General features: G+C 39.1%; 1 protein-coding gene across 1 annotated transcript in view; it reads left to right on the top strand.

The window, feature by feature from the left end:
* Positions 1-10525, top strand: part of LOC136857049 (nucleolar protein 11) — a 124046-nt gene extending 113521 nt beyond the window's left edge. Inside the window, exons 7-8 of the mRNA XM_067135407.2 lie at positions 2432-2906; positions 10257-10525. Coding sequence (XP_066991508.2) covers positions 2432-2906; positions 10257-10382 — 601 coding nt within the window. The 3' untranslated portion in view covers positions 10383-10525. The remainder of the gene's footprint in view (positions 1-2431; positions 2907-10256) is intronic.
* The last annotated feature ends 8570 nt before the right edge of the window (positions 10526-19095 follow it).

Genomic DNA, 19095 nt, shown 5'->3' with positions numbered 1-19095 from the left:
GAAATAGTAAATAATCCAGTAGCGGTGGTTACATATCAACACCTGTAAATACCACGGTAGATAAATACGCAAAACCAAACCATATGCTAAGGAAAACTTACAGGCCTAAGAATGATAACTAAGAAAGGATTGTGGAAACGTGAAGGGGTCCTATTGAGGTCCACAGGAAGGTGTGACGTTATGGGGAAGAAAAGGTTCACAAGAATCGCCCTCTAGTTCAACTATATTAAAATTAACAAAATACAACTTCAAAAGAAACAAATAAAAGAATTGCAAATTAACAGATACTTAACATATTAAAACCAAGGATGTTTAAATAGACCTTAACAGAGATACAGATCCACGAAACCGAAATCAAGACATGATCAGGATACTTAAGTACGGTTTAACATATTAAGGCGATACTGAATTAAACAAAATGTAGGTATAAGAATTGAAGTTAGAAACAACAGGAATGTAGGGGAAACACAGAAAGAATTAAATAAAATCAAACGTAATCAGAAAATTTGGAAATAGCATTGAATTAGCATTTACCAATAAGGGTAGGAGTTCCGCGAGGGGAACTAGGCCCCGAGCATGAACGCTCGCTAGGGCGGTCAGATGGAAAAAACGTGGCCTAATCGCATAATGCACGCGAAGTTGTAGAAGGTCGGAAATTGACAAATCACAATCCACCAATAGGATACAAATTCCACTAGATTCCCGTTCTTTTCGCCAATTGGAAAGCCTGTTCTGTTGGCCAATCCAATTGCATGACCATATATGGTCATTTCCTAACTTGCTGAAGCAAGAGGAATTGCATCACCTAAACTCTCCATGTGCAGTACCCACTGGTCCAAAAGTTATGTACTGCACGAGTTGTACCACCATGTAACAAATTTGACATATAATTTTCAAATAATTCTTCAAGTTAAATGATCAATTACATAAAATTTAAATACAAAAAAATCACTTCAAAAATAACTTTGCATCTTGCAATGTTCATTTAACAACATATTAAGAAACACAATAATCAGTGATTTTAAAATAAAGGGTAAATAGTAATTTACATTTTCAAATTCAATAATTACTTTCACAACACACAATGCTTAGTTCCAGTTCTCCGTCCCACCACCGGTGACAGTCTGTGGCATCCAGTCTGATGACCCAATGCCGTCGTCCACCTGTATATAATTGTCAGCCAACAGGTTTGATATGAGTGTTGTGACATTAGATGTTCCGATTAACTTCTCCAGCTTATCTATGAGTAATCTTCTATTTTCCCATGAGGCATATTATTTGTGGCATTCATTGACTGTTCTGCTGTCTCACTTTACTACGTAATTCAACTTTTCCTCAAGAGATGGCAGAGGGAGTTACATGTGTGATTTGTGTAGGGACTTTTTCTTTGCATGTTATATGCTCTTTGCTAAAATATATCAGTAGTGTGCTTGGTAATACTAGTTTGAAGTGGGCTTTGAAGTGAGATTCACTTGTAAACAAGATGGCTTCCAGTAAACAAATGAAACTTACCGATATATAACCCCTTTTAGAAATAATGTTGATTAGGAATGTCATTTTTTCAATAAAATTAGTAGTAATATTAGTAAGAGTGTGAGCAATGCTCCTGAAGAACAAAAATAGATATGGAAATTGAAGAGGAAGTGCAAGGAGAAGACTGTGTTACAGCTTAGCAGGCAGACTGCGTACGGACCCGTGATGATAATAAAATTGAATTTTTTAAAATGTATTCCTTGTTCCGCAGTTCATGGTTTGAAAGCCATTTACAGCCATTTATATTTAAATCCTTAATGGTCTTGTAAGAAATTTCTCACGATGTGAACCAACACTATATTTCCTCTAAAATAATCCCAGCCCCAATGCAGTTTCAATCCAACAAATATTATTTAATGTGTTTCATTTACTGCATACTTTTCAACTGCTCTTTATGGGCTTAATGAAATATATTTTACTTCCTGAAGTGTTTGATATAAACTTGTAAGAAAATAATTATGATAATTTACAGTTGCATATAATCATTACCTTTTTTTTCACCATCCCCAGTTTCTTTAATTAATGACAACCTCATCTTCATGTTTTATCATATAGCAACATAATTATTCCCATATTGCACACACATAAAACATTCCAATTATTGTAACAGCAAAAAGATAATCTTACCTTAAAAGAAGATAGATTTCTTATAAAGCAATGAAACTCTGAAACTTCATCAGACAATACTTTTTTAACAATGCAGATGCTCAGTACAAACTTCACACCTGCTTAAACATAGCTGTTAGTAATTCAGTTGCATAACAAGGGAAGTTACAACACAGTTGAAAATGAAGTCAAAATGGAGGAAAATTGGAACATGTCGACAAATGTCCAAAGTTGTCTATGTTACAATTCTTGCTATTGTTCCTGACATATAAATTTGATGTTCTTATTTTAGGATTGCTCACCTGGTATTACCACAAGTGATTGAAAAAAAGCAAGTGAAGTGTCTCACATGGTGCTTGCAACATTTCACTGATATTCCTGAGGACTGCTTGGCTCAGATACTAACATTCTGTCTTTTGGAGCCAGATTCCACTTTCTTGGAAGCAGAAACCAATACAGATGACACCAGGGAAGAGGAAGGAACACTCTCCCCTTCAAGTCGCGCCAAGCTATTACGTATTATTCTTGATGTACCGTTCAGTGAAGCAGGTCTTGTGCCACACATTCGTCTGATGCCCTTTACCCAAATTGTGGAGCTACTTCACCATCTGTGCTGCCTCGTCGATGTGAAAGGCACCACATCCCAGGAACGGGTGTTGGAATGGATCTCTCTTCTCCTCGACGCTCACTATCAGCAATACTTGTTGAGCCATGACCCCAAGGTGCTTAAACTGCTCATGAAACTCAAGGATCTTGTAAACGAACAGGTAATAATTCTATTCATTGCTATTTTGTGTTTCTTTGTCCATTACCAGGTTCCTTGGCTAGATGGTCATTTTAACGCCTTCAGTTCAGTAGGTCCCGGGTACAATTCCTGACTGGGTTGGAATTTTAACTGCATCTGGTTAATTCCTCTAATTTGGGGACTGGGTGTTAGTGTTTACCCCATTACACTCCTCTCCATATGCACACGATACTCCACACTACCTACCATTACAGAAACACGCAATAATGGAAATCTCCCTCCATACACAGGGTCTTCCATATAAACGTAAGCTGCAGTATTGGAGGTGCGCTCACAGGTCTTGACCTTGCAAGAAGCGTGCACATGTTCGACCTCGCAAACATCAGTCGCCAGTCTGAATCTCAGCTGTTAACATGGTGAGACTGTTATCATTACAACACCATATTTTTGTATGTAAAAGCTCGATGGGTACATGATGCATTTGTTCAGCAATTTCTTGGTGAAGTGCCACCTTCACGAGCACAGATTCACATAATACCGAGCTCAATATCTACAGTCGCTTAAGTGCGGCCAGTATCCAGTAATCGGGAGATAGTGGGTTCGAATCCCACTGTTGGTAGCCCTGAAGATGGTTTTCCGTGGTTTCCCATTTTCACACCAGGCAAATGCTGGGGCTGTACCTTAATTAAGGCCACGGACACTTCCTTCCCATTCCTAGGCCTTCCCTATCCCACTGTCGCCATAAGACCTATCTGTGTCGGTGCAGCGTAAAGCAAATACGCAAAATGAAATTGTGCGCTGGGAACTTATAGGCCTAATAATGACAACTAAGACAGGATTGTGGAATGTGCGGGGGCCCTATGAGGTCCATGAGAACGTATGACATTATGGGGGAGAATAGACTTACAATAATACACCCAACAGACAAATAATTATTGAGAAAATGAACATAAAATTATAAATGAACAAATAAATGAACTGCAGATTAACTGATACTTGAGACACAAAACAAAAGATGTGTAAGGAAAACAATTAAGCTCTTCAGTCATGAACAAACTTTGACATAGAGGTTCACATTAAAGTTAAATTTACGGAATGAAAGGAGGCAACCTCGAAAATCAAAAAATGAATTACGCTATTCAAGAAAGAGTGTTACAGTTACTAACAATTACAACTAGAGTTAGAAAAGAAGGTCTGCCTCCGAAAACAACACGTTGCGGACTAGCATAATAGCTAAGTCAAACAAATGCTCTGTTTTGGTAAATGTGGAAAACCAGAGGAAACTCCGGCACACAAGTTGAAATTCTACCTAATTACGGAAGTTACATTAAGTGGAAATAGTCTGAAATACAAGAATGCATTTAAATAACATAAGCCAATAACATAGCGCTTACCTTGGCCGGCTGAAGACCCATTGCGGGACGGACGCAAAGCGCATTCGCCCGCTATAGTGATCCAAATTCAAAGATGTGGACAAATTAACTCACACACGCAAGGAGCCACAAACAGTAAATCGAGTGATTACAAATAATCAATAGCAACACTCCAGTTTGCCACATTCACCAATTAAAAATCCTAATATACTGGCCAATAAAAACACTTGTATTTTGGCCAATGACAATGATCTTCTAGAATAATCCTTTCTGCTGAATTCGCATATTAGCGGATAATTACAAAACGATGGGAAAGGACCACTTACACATGGCACACCCTGCCTCACAAGTCATGTATAAAAATCCACATCCCTTTATATAATTTACAGAATAATACAATTTAAAACAGGAAATGTAAATACCCAGATCTCTTTGAACATAAATCTTCTTCATACTCCATTTCTTCATAGGCCTAAATATGTAATAAATTTTAAATGTTACACCCCATTGATTTTTCAAGTCTTTTATTGAGGTTTTCCAGAATAAGAAAGCTACATACAATAATTTGCTTTGCGTAAGCACTTCAGTTCTTTAAATGTTTTTGTTTACCCAACATGATGACCAGGCAAAATTTAAATAAAATTACAAAACAAAAAATGATGACTAGACAAAATTTAAATAGCATTACATAACAAGGACTTCTGTTGCTTTACTGCTGTTCAACAACGGCCACATCTCCCCCCCCCCCCCCCCTTAAACTCGAGCAACGCTCGAAACATTACTGAGGGGGTTGTGACCACACATCCTGTCTGACACTTGACACTACAACACTTCGTTCTCTTCAGGAATGTCCATACAGGTCGAAGAGTCACCAGGCGACCACCGGTATCGCTGATTAATGAAGTTGCTGACCGCGGTCGATGTCAACGACCTCCACACATGTTCAGTCCCGCTTAGGTCACCAGCGAAGCTTCTTTTCAGCTCACTCGAGCCGTGAACTGACTTATAACAGGCAGGGAATGTGGTGCCGTACTGCCAACTGCCACTCGTAAGAACACCAGCCCACTCCATCGTCGGATCTTAGTGGCCAAACTAAACAAGATGCCATAAGTAGCGGCACAGAGCAAACCTCTAGAAATATGTAAAGCATCCAAAAACAACTTCAAGAACATGATACCGGTAGTGATATTATAGAAGAACACTTCATATATTAATAATAAATTAATATTTAATAGTAAATGTTAAACAGATATTTGTAATATCAAGGATGTACCACTTCACTTCCGGGATTAGTATTCTTTGTAAATGTAATAATAGTTTTATATGATCATTGAGTTTTTCCTTTCATCATGTTTTCTCCTTGTAAACACTTTGCAAGGTGTCGGACACTATAAGTTGCAGATAGGTGTAGTTTCTTAAGCAAAATTAGCTTTAATGAGTTAAGATTTGAAGGATAACGCTTACTCATACAAAAATCACCAATAACACAACACCCTATTACTTGTTATATATACTGCTACACTATAAGATCAGTTATTTGCTCTAAGAACGGATGTTTCATTCAGTATCGATTTTCATATTTTCATATTTACATTTTCATGTCTTTATGAAACTCACTTTGAGAAGAATATTTTGCATTTGTATTAATAGTCTGCTCCTTTACTGAATGCAATTGCTTATTTTTGTTGTGAAGTGCACTTTGTGTTTGCTGTTCTAATTGTTCTAATAGAGATTTCATTGTACACCCTACTTTCTTGTCAGTCACTCAGCACAGTATCACTTTTCCATTGGTAGTTTCCATAGTTATCCAGGATCAAAGTTTAATAGCTAAAGAACTTGGGACGGGAGCCATCCCAGTCGGAATTCTGAACTGTTCACTGTACAACTGAGACAGTTCCTACAGAACTGTACTACAGTCTATGACAAAACCTAACGTCCTCAGTTCTTGGAAGTATTTCAAATGACCATTCCCTTATTGCTTACTGTAAATGTTAGAAGAAAAAAGAGCAACGCTTGTCTCTCCCTTCCAAACTTCTACCTGCCCTGTTGTAAAAATCACTGGGCTGCCTTCAGGTCATGAAGTGAGTAAATACCCTACACTTCATTTCCACTTTCTTGTAAAGCCTGCTAACAAAAGATAGCTGTAAAAGTTAAGCCTCATTCTGATGGTAGGGTTGTGAGACCTATCAATCAGCTATATTTTCCAGAGCTAATTAGGAAGTGCAAGATTTTCTGTGTTGCCATACCAGGTATACCCGAGTGGTTGACCTGTCGTGTCGTGAAAGCAGAAGTGTGTATTCCATTAAGATACTGATAACGTTCAATTTAAAATTGAAAAAAATAATTATATTTAGTAAAGCACTTGGCATAGATGCTGGCGTTATGTAAAAAAAAAGTGTAATTAATTTTGAAATATGTAGTATTGTATGAAATATGTAAAAATATGTAGCGTTAAAATTAAATATAATAATCCTACTTGTCTAATCCATAAACAGTTTAGGTTTTCAGACAGGTACATACAGAGCAAAAAATACGTAGTTACATAAAAATTTGTAGTCATAGTAATTATAATTTGATATAAATTGAAATAAAAGGGTCAAATTTTGAAGAATGTTGCATTTTGAATTCGGAACACCATATAAAGTCTCTCTCATCCATAACCAAATGACAAGATCAGTAGTATTCTCATCACCAGCTATCAGATCCAATATTTCTTGAAGGTTAAGGTTATGCCTCAGGTCAGAGAGATCAATCCACTCTGTGATGAATTGAGACATGGTTAAATTAGCTCCACATGAATATACTACAGATTTTCCTCAGTCTTATAAAAATGCAGCCTTTTTTCTGTGAGGACTGGAAGGCAGTCATACAGCAGTTTTTGTTTTAAATGACATGTTGTTGGGAGTTTCATATAGCTACCTAGTCTTGATTTTTAAGATGTTAGGATTGTTTGGCATAACTGTTTGTTTGTTTGTTTGTTTGTTTGTTTGTTTATTTATTTATTTATTTATTTATTTATTTATTTATTTATTTATCATATGATGCCTACAAGACAATAAGAATTACATTAAATTATATTGTTACATATATACAATTTACAGCATTAGGGCCACTTTTCAAATATGGATAGAAAGGTCTGCAATCCATGTAATTCCTTCTGGAGATGCTCAGTGGAGTTCATCCAAGGAGCCGGGATATGCACGTTGAGGGCACTCCTGCACAATATGCTTGATGGTTTGCAATTCTAAACTGCAGTCATATTGGGGAGAATCTGTCCAACCCCACTGATATAGGGCTGCACCAGTTCGACCAGTATTACATCAAGTCCTGCTTAACCTTGACCAGACTGTCCGAGGTAGATTAAAGCCAGCAAGTCTTGTAATGGGATCACTGATTGAAAGTCAGCCATGAGGTGTCAAGTTTAACCATTCATCTCTCCAGGCATTTCGGAGGTTGAACCTAGTTGACGTAAGATCTACAGCCATCTTGCATGCTGGCTTTTTTTATTTCAATCTTGGTTAGAAAGACGTTTGACATCACGATGAATTGGAAGAGCATCATTTTCCATGATCCTACACCACAGGCAAACAAGAGCTTGCTGTCTCCTAAGATGGGGTGGAGCGATGTTACATAGTACTGGCAACCACTGGGAGGGAGTACAACACAGATTGCCAGAGATGATACGCATAATCTAGCGAAGTTGAATATCCACTAGTTGGCAGTGAGAGCTATTTAACCAAATGCCTGCACAATATTCAGCTGGGGAATATACAACAACCAAAGCAGTAGTCCTGAGTGTAGTGGCGTCTTCACCCTGGGATGTTCCAGCTAACCTACTAAGTATGTTGTTACGACTTTTCAGCTTTGCAGCCATTTTTCCAATATGATTTCAGCCCAATGTCACACCTAAGTACTTAGGACAGCTATTGTGCTTTAGGTATTGATTCCTAAACTTCACTCTAGGATGATAGTTTGCTTGTAGGTGACTAAGGTGAAATGTGGCAACCTCAGATTTTGAGGCACTTGGTTGGAGCCGTCATTTTCTGAAGTACTCATCCATCTTCCCAAGATCTGGATTTAATATATCCTCAGCTTCATCCAAGGTGGTAGCTTGAACTGTAAGATTTATATCATGTGCATAGATGAATTTTTTTCATACATACCTTCAGATACCACTGAACTGAGATGAGATTGAACCTATCAACTTGTGCTCTGAAGGCTAGCACTCCACCATCTGAGCCTGGCACAGGATACTATAAACTACATCGAGCTCATAGAGTCAGTACATACAGTAAAGTGGCATCATTTGTGTGTTTTAATCAAACAGCAGATCTTCTAAAATGGTCAAATGCTCAGTAGACTGTAACTATGCTACATGCATAAGGTACCGAGTTGTCACCAATGTTCACGTCAGCCCTTAGACCCATTCCTGAATACTAATCCTAATCCACATCCGGATGCTGGTGAACAACTCTCTGGAAATATCTCTGATAGATGGATCCATGTTCATCTTTAGTCTGTGGTGTAGGTCGAACCATATATTGACCATGAAACTAGCCACAGAGGAACTTAACTAGGGGTCCGTACAGGATAACTCCAAGCCACACCTAACATTTATCAGTTGCGGTTGTCTCAGCAACTGTTTTCCTGAGGGTGGGGACAGTAGAATAACACCCACAGTATCCCCTGCCTGTCGTAGGAGTTCTCAACTTGGGAACGTGGATTCGTGATCACAGAGCCCTTTAGCTGAGTACATTCTGACATTGCCTCCATTTACTTGTGCCAGGCTTCTCACTTTCATCTATTCTATTTGACCTCCCTTGGTCAACTCTTGTTCTTCTCTAACCCCAATGCTATGAGGTTCCAAGAGCTAGAGAGTTTTTCATTTTCTCACCCATCGTGGCCCTTGTCTTTCTTTGTCCAATACCTTAATTTTTGAGGTGTCGGATCCCTTCCATTTTTCTCTCTGATTAGTGTTATAAAAAGGATGGTTGCCTATAGTTGTACTTCCTCTTAAAACAACAGCCACCACTGCCACCATCACATCTCAGCAACTGCCATCCTTCGTGAAATGAAATACAGAGTCCAGTTTTCTACATAGAGGGATGATACGTTTGTGGCCCTAGTAGTGGCAACAGTACTGGTGATAGCAATTATGAACATTGTGACACTTTATGCTGATCCTCAATATATACTGATCGCCTGATGGATGGCAGGTTCAAATCAGCTTGGTCATTTGCCACTCAGTTCGTTCTAACTTTCAGCTTATTCAAGTGGAGTAGAATGTAACTATGCTACATGCATAAGGTACCGAGTTGTCACCAATGTTCACGTCAGCATGTGTGTGCATTACATGCAGGGTTTTCATGTAAAGAATAAAGCTGATATTAACCTACCCAAACATGCCATTCTGTATCCCAAATTTATAGCCCCCACTAAAATTCATTTTCTATGATTATAAATAAATTCCAAGGCCAGACTTTTAGGAAAACTGAAATCTATCTGCCTAAGCCTGTGGCACTCAGTCAAGCAAAGGCTCGAACAGATGTACAGCCTTTAACCTAATAAGTGATAAGGTCCAAGATGGTGATATGGCAAATACAAAGAACACCTTATACATCGAAATACTGTTGAAAGCGATGCAACCATCTAGGCTGCATTTCTGACTATTGAAGAACAAGTCTTATAAATAAGTTTCTTAATTCATTGAAATATGTTTAAATATTCTCAATAAATTGGGGCTATCGTCCCAGGAACTTAGGTGAATGTTGTTAATAAATCCGATGCACCCATGTTCTAAATTCATTTATGTTACTACTGGTACTAGTGTAAATGTTTGGTATCTTTATACCATGAATTGGTAATCATTTTCACTGCATCATATAGATCAGATTAGATCTTAGAATATCGTGTGGAAAGCACATTGATAGATCGTATTTGTTTTTGCAATAATGTATGTACTGTAGAAGTAGTACTCATATACTACTATCTTCTTTCAGCTGAACTACACAGAGGAACTGAAGAAGCTTGCTCCAGTGCTCCATCGCGTAAATGCTGGTCGTCTGCCAGTCACGTCACAGGCAGGGAACCAGAGATACACAATTGAACTGCTGCAGCTCTATTAATAATATACATGTTGATGTTGTGCGAATAAATGTGTTCAAGTGAGATGACTTATGTGAAAATTCTGTAATCATATCACTAGAGTCCTTTTACTTTTAGTTCTTTTCTATCATATAAAGTTTGCTTTGGTTTAGATATGTCAAAATGGACTGGAATGAAATCCACCCTCCTCTCTCATGGAAGACTCAAGGCCAAGTCATAATTTTAACAGTTTATTAAATTAAGATTTAGATACCCTATATCAGTGTTCTCCCCAAAAATTTTCATCAGCTCTGTGGCAGGAATGAGTAGCCGGGCAGGGTAAACAAGGTAAAAAATATATATGATAAAATTTGGGAAATAATAATGTTTACCTGCCTGATATTAACTGTATAATTGAACTATTTTAGTGTTATCACGAATGAGGACATAACAGTACTTTGAACTTCTAGTGTTCTACCGCTCGTTCATAATCATGTAACACCGGGACTTACCACTCGGTTGCTGTGGAGTACCAAACGAGTTTAAAACATCATGCGGAATCCAGTGCTCGCATGCGATTCCACACTACTCCATACATCGTTCACACACGACGCAACATGATTGTCAAGTTAAACAGATGCAATTACGCTGACAATAATGAAGATTTGTCATTTAAATAAACCGTTTTAATTTGGAATGCCCATTGACTCAAATATGCATTATTATGTTTCTGCACATATCTATGTTATGGTAGCCGGGTGGCCTGTAAAGATGGCAGGGCCTAGGGGGAACACTGCTATATGATAGTAAAAATGATTGGGCCAAAATCACTGGAATATTCTGTTATGTGCATTTCTCATTGAAAATCCACAGCCTGTTTCCAGTCAATCGACCGGTTCAGGAATGGAATAAATGAAGCCCCCCCATCTAGCGGCGAGGATAGGAATTGTGCCAGCTGCCGAAACCTGTCGCACTCCTCTGGGGCAATGATTAATGACTGATAGATGAAATGAAATGATATTGGAGAGTGTTGCTGGAATGAACGATGACAGGGAAAACCGGAGTGCCCGCCTCCGCTTTGTCCAGCACAAATCTCACATGGAGTGACAGGGATTTGAACGACGGAACCCAGCGCTGAGAGGCTGGCGCGCTGCTGCCTGAGCAACGGAGGCTCTCTTGCATTTCTCATTATTACTCTCTAATTATGATCTTGAAAAAATTGTCGTCTTCAAGTCATATAGGGAAGTTTAAAAATCAGAGATGTGAGTTACGATCACCAATTCATTTCTCCCATTTTTGTAAAGATCAACAGGTTTTCTCACACAATAGATGGTGAGGGTTTACAAATATCTTATGAGGCATGCAACGGCCCCACAGTTTAGGGTTAGCGAGCCTGCCTCTCACTTGGAGGAGGTCCCAGGTTTGATTCATGGGGCCAGGTCAGAATTTTTTCCTGGATTTGAGGGTTGGTTTGAGATCCACTCAGCCTATGTGAGAACAACTGAGAAGCAATCTGATGATGAGATAATGGCACCAGTCTAGAAATCCAAGAATAACAGCTGAGAGGATTCTTCATGGTGATCTCCCATACCTAGTAATCTGCAGGAATTTGGACTGAGCAGTGGTTGTTTGGTACGCCTAAGCACATCAAGGCTGTTGTGCCACAGATTTATTTTTATGAGGTATGCATGTATGATTGACTTTGCCAGTTGGCATTTTCTGTAATGTACCATATGCTTCACATACATACTCCATAGTAAAGTGGATTGCCGCACCTGATAGATGCATTCATACTGATAGGAAAGTAAACTTTTTTGCATGTAATGCTCTTCTCTTTATACTCGCATGCACTCTAGTTAACATTGCTGGTATACTACTTGCTGCACAAACGTTATGTCACGTTTGCAAGTAATGTTACAAAAATATTAGTATGCAAATAGCTCCATAAAAAATCTAGGCGGTATTGGGGAAACCAAACCAACACGAGACATTACAGACATAAATTATGTCATTCAGATAATGAGATGGAAATTGTGTCATCTCACTCCCTTCCTTATTCTTGACGGTTATGGGGTCAGCTGCCAGTTAGCGCTGTGAGCGATGAAGACACGTGTTTGCATCCCCAAGTAGGTACATTCAACCATGTTTCTGTCCATGTCGAAATATGAATACAGTGCCAATAATGTTCCTTGTACATGATATCAAGCAGTTCGATTGCTGAAACTGTTTGTTAAATCTATATATATAAAATAAGAGTTTTGTCTGTACATTGCTCAGAATTTGAAAATAATGGCGTTTCTGCATCGGTCATGTCCACAGTAAGAAGGAAATAATTTCTACTTTTCTGTAATTTCTGTCTGTCTGTATGTATGTACACGCATCACGAGAAAACTGCTGAAGAGAATTTAATTGAAATCCGTATGTAAAGTCGGGGGATGGGCCACTACAATCTAGGCTATAAATTATTTTATTCAAGCTGAGTGAAATGGTAGTTTAGAACAAGGCCTAAAATTTAATTCTCAAACATTTGTATTATGAGTGGTCCTATCGATAAATACTACATAACTATAGTTTATATAGAATTAAATTTCCGATCATTTATGTCTTTTACATTTTTACCCTACCGGCTATGATAACACAGATATTCATGAATTTGTATGTTTGTTGCTAAGTGCATATCAATGCCGAATTACGGGAAAATGGGTTAACAGAATTTAATGAAAAATTGGTATGTAGAGTCGGAAAACAAGAAACTACAGTCTAAGCTATAAACAATATTATTCGCCCTGGAAGAAATTGTAGTTTAGGGGAAGGCGCCTAAAATTTAATTTTTAAATACCTATGTTATTGGCCCCATAGAAAAGTACAGGACAAAAGTTATAGAGAACACAATTTCCGATCATTTATGTTTCATTCCGTTTTACCGTACCAACTAAAGAGTGGTATTTCAGAGTTGGAAGAAAACTAAATGTGAAGGCGTACAATATCGAAAGCGCATAACATTGATCAACAATAACATTACATTGACCATTGTTTGTTGTGATGTTCTTTATTTCTCATGCTGCCACTCAACTCCGATAGATGGGGTTACTGCTGCATACCGACTATAACAGCCTGACTGAATATTAGCGCAAAATATGTGGGGAGTTAGCAAACTTTCTTATTTAGCAGGCCATTCCTCTGGTTCATACATTTTCTGATACTGCTGTTACATAACACACTGGTTCATCATAGTATTCCAGCTGTTCGATCCCTACTCTGATGCGCTGTTTTGAATGAGCAGTGTGCACATATAAAGCAGAGGCCCACTTAATAGTAGCTAGAATTTGAATTTAGGCCTGTTCCAAATTATAACACCACAATTCACTAAATAACTCAAAATTCAACTCGGAAAAGAGCCGTTTCTTAAGGAAAGCTTCTTCCTCTTCACTTTTATTAAATTCTATATTCATTTTATTCCAAATCAGCAGTGAAAAGGGAGTTTCTCCTCTGTCTTGGAGGAAAAATTTGCCTCCAAGTCAGATAGATTTTTCCTCCGCCAGTGTAGTGAATTGAGATTTTCCGACTCATCGGGTACTCCTAGGGAACAGATTTGTAAAAGGGCATAGTTTTTGCCCTGGGACTCTCTGCTATTCGACACACCCCCACCGAATAAAGACGAAGAGTGTTTACGGATCACGCCTGTCTGCGGCTTGATCATTCCAGCTCCGGAACTTTGGACTGTTAGATCAGCACCATAGTACTGTTCGTTAAAAGTGAGAAAATGAGTGGTTTTTCATTTGATCGAGTAATTCATACGAAAGCATTGTTTTTAATTGCACCATTATTACTAACATCATTGTAATGGTCTATGTTCATTTCAGTTGGGAAAACCACGAAGACAGGTTTTCTGAGGATGTAAAAAGGCAGGTGGAGAGTTAGTGCTTGCCATTATAATGAAAACTCCCCAACCTGATTGTGACTGATGGTAGGGAAGTGGGCCTACCATTACAATGAATATTCCTTAACCCAGTCTTCATATATGAAAAGATGTTTGGTAACTTCCCAGTCGCGTTTCTAGGGTAACGTTAAGGGCTATGCAATTTAATACAATCTTGCTCACAACATGTAAGCTACCTAATCTAGAATTCTGTATACAATGTAGAATTCCGTAACAAAGCACGGGTATATCAGCTAGTATTAATTAAGCTTTTATATTTCAATCCAGTTTGTAGATTGAAATACAATAAAACACCCTGGCATTTTTTTCAGCCTTCCAAAACAAGAAGATTTCATCACTCTAAGTGTGTATTCTTCAGGCCAAAGGAAATCTGGAGAGACTTTTGAGCTCGGAAATTTGTTTACAAACTTTCAACAATAATGGACACACTAATTTATTTATGATAGGATCATTAAATTATCTATGCAGCTGGAGTCCACAAATTACACGGTAGTGCAGGTATATGCACCTCAGGTTGGATGTAGTGCTGAAGAGAAGGAACAATTCTGTCAAGATCTAAAAGATATAATTGATGAAGAAAATGTTATTATCATTGGGGACTTAAATGCACAAGTTGGAACAAACAGACTTGGTTATGAGGAAATCATTGGACCACATGGGTCTGGGAACAGAAATGCAGAAGGCGAACAACTGCTTGATTTGTGCAGAAGAAGTGGATTGATCATCAAAAATACCTTCTTCCAAAAACAAGACAGCCACAAGATAACAAGATATAGCTGGGATGGAAAACCTAAATCTCTCATCGACTATATCATCACTGTAACTGATGTCAAAGTTATCCCCAGTGAGAGTATGGACAGTGATCATAGATTATTGATTGCAGACCTAAATCATGTGGCTTCCCACCTGCTCTCCCAAGCTGAGAGTCCCTGGGTTCCCCTTTCAATGCCTCTGACATCAGGCAGGGGATGATGATGATGATGATGATGATGATGATGATGATGATGATTAGAGTCCAGATTTTTATGCACGAACAGCTTAGAATGCACACATATTTGGCAAGTGGCATCTAGCCCACTCTACAGTTATGCAGATGGTTTGCATATATTTAAAGGGTTCTTGCAGGCTGTATCCATAATATTTATGCAAATCTCATCGCTGAACCACTGCGTGGGCAAGAAGATACTTCCTGCTCGCTTAAACGAGTTAGCATTGTAACATGTTACTATAATCTATCACCTTCATTGTTTGTATTGATAATTTGAGCACACAAGTATGAAGGATGAGTTTTCCACCTAATCAGTACTTTATTTTACAAAGTGTTTAGAATTATTTACATAAAAAACCAGTATGGGTTTCAACCTGTAAATAGGTCATCATCAGCTGTTGGTGAACCTGTTTAATAGCGATTGTACATAAATTAATTAAACAAGAATACCTTATTCTAATATTCCAGCAAGCCAAAGCCCTTCATTGTACCATATGTATATATCTCGTTTGACATAATGTTGGCATACAGCTTAGATATTTGAATGGGACTCCAAAAAGTCAAAGCCCTTTATTTGTACCATATGTATATACACTGACTGACAGAGCAAATGCAACACCAAGAAGGAGTGGTCAGAACTTTATGCCAATTGCAGGGTAGACTGAAGTCACTGAGGTATGCTCATGATGTGAAATGCGCCGCTGTGCTGCGCACGTAGCGAACGATAAATGGGACACAGCGTTGGCGAATGGCCCAATTCGTACCGTGATTTCTCAGCCGGCAGTCATTGTAGAACGTGTTGTTGTGTGCCACAGGACACGTGTATAGCTAAGAATGCCAGGCCGCCGTCAACGGAGGCATTTCCAGCAGACAGACGACTTTACGAGGGGTATGGTGATCGGGCTGAGAAGGGCAGGTTGGTCGCTTCGTCAAATCGCAGCCGATACCCATAGGGATGTGTCCACCGTGCAGCGCCTGTGGCGAAGATGGTTGGCGCAGGGACATGTGGCACGTGCGAGGGGTCCAGGCGCAGCCCGAGTGACGTCAGCACGTGAGGATCGGCGTATCCGCCGCCAAGCGGTGGCAGCCCCGCACGCCACGTCAACCGCCATTCTTCAGCATGTGCAAGACACCCTGGCTGTTCCAATATCGACCAGAACAATTTCCCGTCGATTGGTTGAAGGAGGCCTGCACTCTCGGCGTCCGCTCAGAAGACTACCATTGACTCCACAGCATAGACGTGCACGCCTGGCATGGTGCCGGGCTAGAGCGACTTGGATGAAGGAATGGCGGAACGTCGTGTTCTCCGATGAGTCACGCTTCTGTTCTGTCAGTGATAGTCACCGCAGACGAGTGCGGCGTCGGCGTGGAGAAAGGTAAAATCCGGCAGTAACTGTGGAGCGCCCTACCGCTAGACAACGCGGCATCATGGTTTGGGGCGCTATTGCGTATGATTCCACGTCACCTCTAGTGCGTATTCAAGGCACGTTAAATGCCCACCGCTACGTGCAGCATGTGCTGCGGCCGGTGGCACTCCCATACCTTCAGGGGCTGCCCAGTGCTCTGTTTCAGCAGGATAATGCCCGCCCACACACTGCTGGCATCTCCCAACAGGCTTTACGAGGTGTACAGATGTTTCCGTGGCCAGCGTACTCTCCGGATCTCTCACCAATCGAACACGTGTGGGATCTCATTGGATGCCGTTTGCAAACTCTGCCCCAGCCTCGTACGGACGACCAACTGTGGCAAATGGTTGACAGAGAATGGAGAACCGTCCCTCAGGACACCATCCGCACTCTTATTGACTCTGTATCTCGACGTGTTTCTACGTGCATCGCCGCTCGCGGTGGTCCTACATCCTACTGAGTCGATGCCGTGCGCATTGTGTAACCTGCATATCGGTTTGAAATAAACATCAATTATTCGTCCGTACCGTCTCTGCTTTTTCCCCAACTTTCATCCCTTTCGAACCAATCCTTCTTGGTGTTGCATTTGCTCTGTCAGTCAGTGTATCTTAACATTAGTATTATATTAGAATAAGGCATTCTTGTTTAATTAATTTATGTACAATCGCTATTAAGCAGGTTCTCCAACAGCTGATGATGACCTATTTACAGGTCGAAACCGGTACTGTTTTTTTAATGTAAGTAATTCTAAACACTTTGTAAAATAAAGTATTGATTAGGTGGAAAACTCATCCTTCATACTTGTGTATGCTGTAACATGTTTGCACTTATAAATCCGGGCTTTGATAGTAGTAATAATCATACGGCCTCAGCTGCCACTTGCAGGTGTATTAATTGCGCACCAGGTGGGTGATCTATGGCCGAGTTCTTAATTATGTCAGGTACACACCAAATATGTTGCCAGAGATTGTATATATGTAGACGTTGTGAGACATAAAGTGTCAAATTACCTTCTTTCCACCCTTTAAGACTTTCTCTGCTGGGTTTGAACCTGCGATCTTGTAATCTGGAGGCCGACCTTACAAGATCCACAGAGGTAGCTAAGCAGAGGATACCGTGGATGTATTCTACCTTCCCGACCCACAGGGGTTGTGTGAGATGGGACAATAAAGAGGAGATGCCATACCAAGAATAATGTATTGTTTGTTAATCAGTTCATACAGTATTTTAGTCTTATCAGAATAATGACAAGGAAGGTAATGATGATCTTAATGTATCATAACAGTCTAAAATGTGCAAGAAACACAGTAATATGCAAAAACATCCAATTTTCAAAACATTGTAAGTAACCAATTAATAATTCATTTTTTCTTTCCGAATTTATTCCATACATACTAAAATATTTCTTACAAACTAGAAACAAGTTGTAACCTATAGTTTAATATGCTTTTCGCTTCTATAATTGTTAGTTTCTTCAGTCTGTCAACAAATTCAAGATAAAATAAATTTAGAAAATACATGAAAGAGAAAATATTAAATAACAGATTATAAACGAAAAAGATACTATTACTTAATTTAAAACATTTGCAGTTGATGAAAGTAAATTATGGTTTCCTTCTGGGGATTTAATTTTTGATAAACTTAATTTGTTCAGGGAATTGTCGTATTCAAAAGTTTGGATACTCAAGTTTAAACATCTATAAAAAATAAATCTGTGCACCAATCTCAAACCAAATTGCACAAAATTATAGCTCCATTATTTCTGTGTGTAACAGTGGTGTACAACTTCTTTCACTATGTTTGTTTCTGCAGCTACTGTAATCAGAATGAAAAAAGAACGTGTTTTTTTGGCATTCTATGGACAAACCTCAACTTTAAAACTATTGTCAAAACACGTCATCTGAAAGTGATAAAAATTGAATGTATCACAGCCTGAAGTGTCCCAAAGATGATGTCAAACTTACAAGAGTTTGTCACTTAAAAAGCGTCCGCCTCCCTAGCATAATGGTTAGTGTTATTAGCTGCTGTCCTTGGGGGTGCTGGTTCGATTCCCGGTACTGCCAGATATTTAAGAATGGCAGGAGGGCTGGTATATGGTTGAAATGGTACATGCAGCTCACCTCCATTGGGGGTATGCCTGGAAAAAGCTGCACCACCTTGGGATTAGGACACAAGTTATTTTTTTATTTAAAAAGTGCTATTGGTATAATTTGTAATGGGTTTCTCTGTTCTGCAAAGTCGAACAAAGCTATGGTTAACATTATTATGAGTGCTGTAATTACTGTCTTCATAATCCAAATTTATAGAAAACCTACACGAATCCATAGATTTTATACCAATTATTATTTGAAAGGGGAATTACGTGAGCACCAAACGGAGAATACAGCTACACTCCAAATGTCTGTAGAGCTGTTGACCTA

The sequence above is a fragment of the Anabrus simplex genome, chromosome 1, assembly GCF_040414725.1.
Source record: "Anabrus simplex isolate iqAnaSimp1 chromosome 1, ASM4041472v1, whole genome shotgun sequence".
Taxonomy (NCBI): domain Eukaryota; kingdom Metazoa; phylum Arthropoda; class Insecta; order Orthoptera; family Tettigoniidae; genus Anabrus; species Anabrus simplex.
This window is presented reverse-complemented; position numbering and strand designations above follow the sequence as displayed.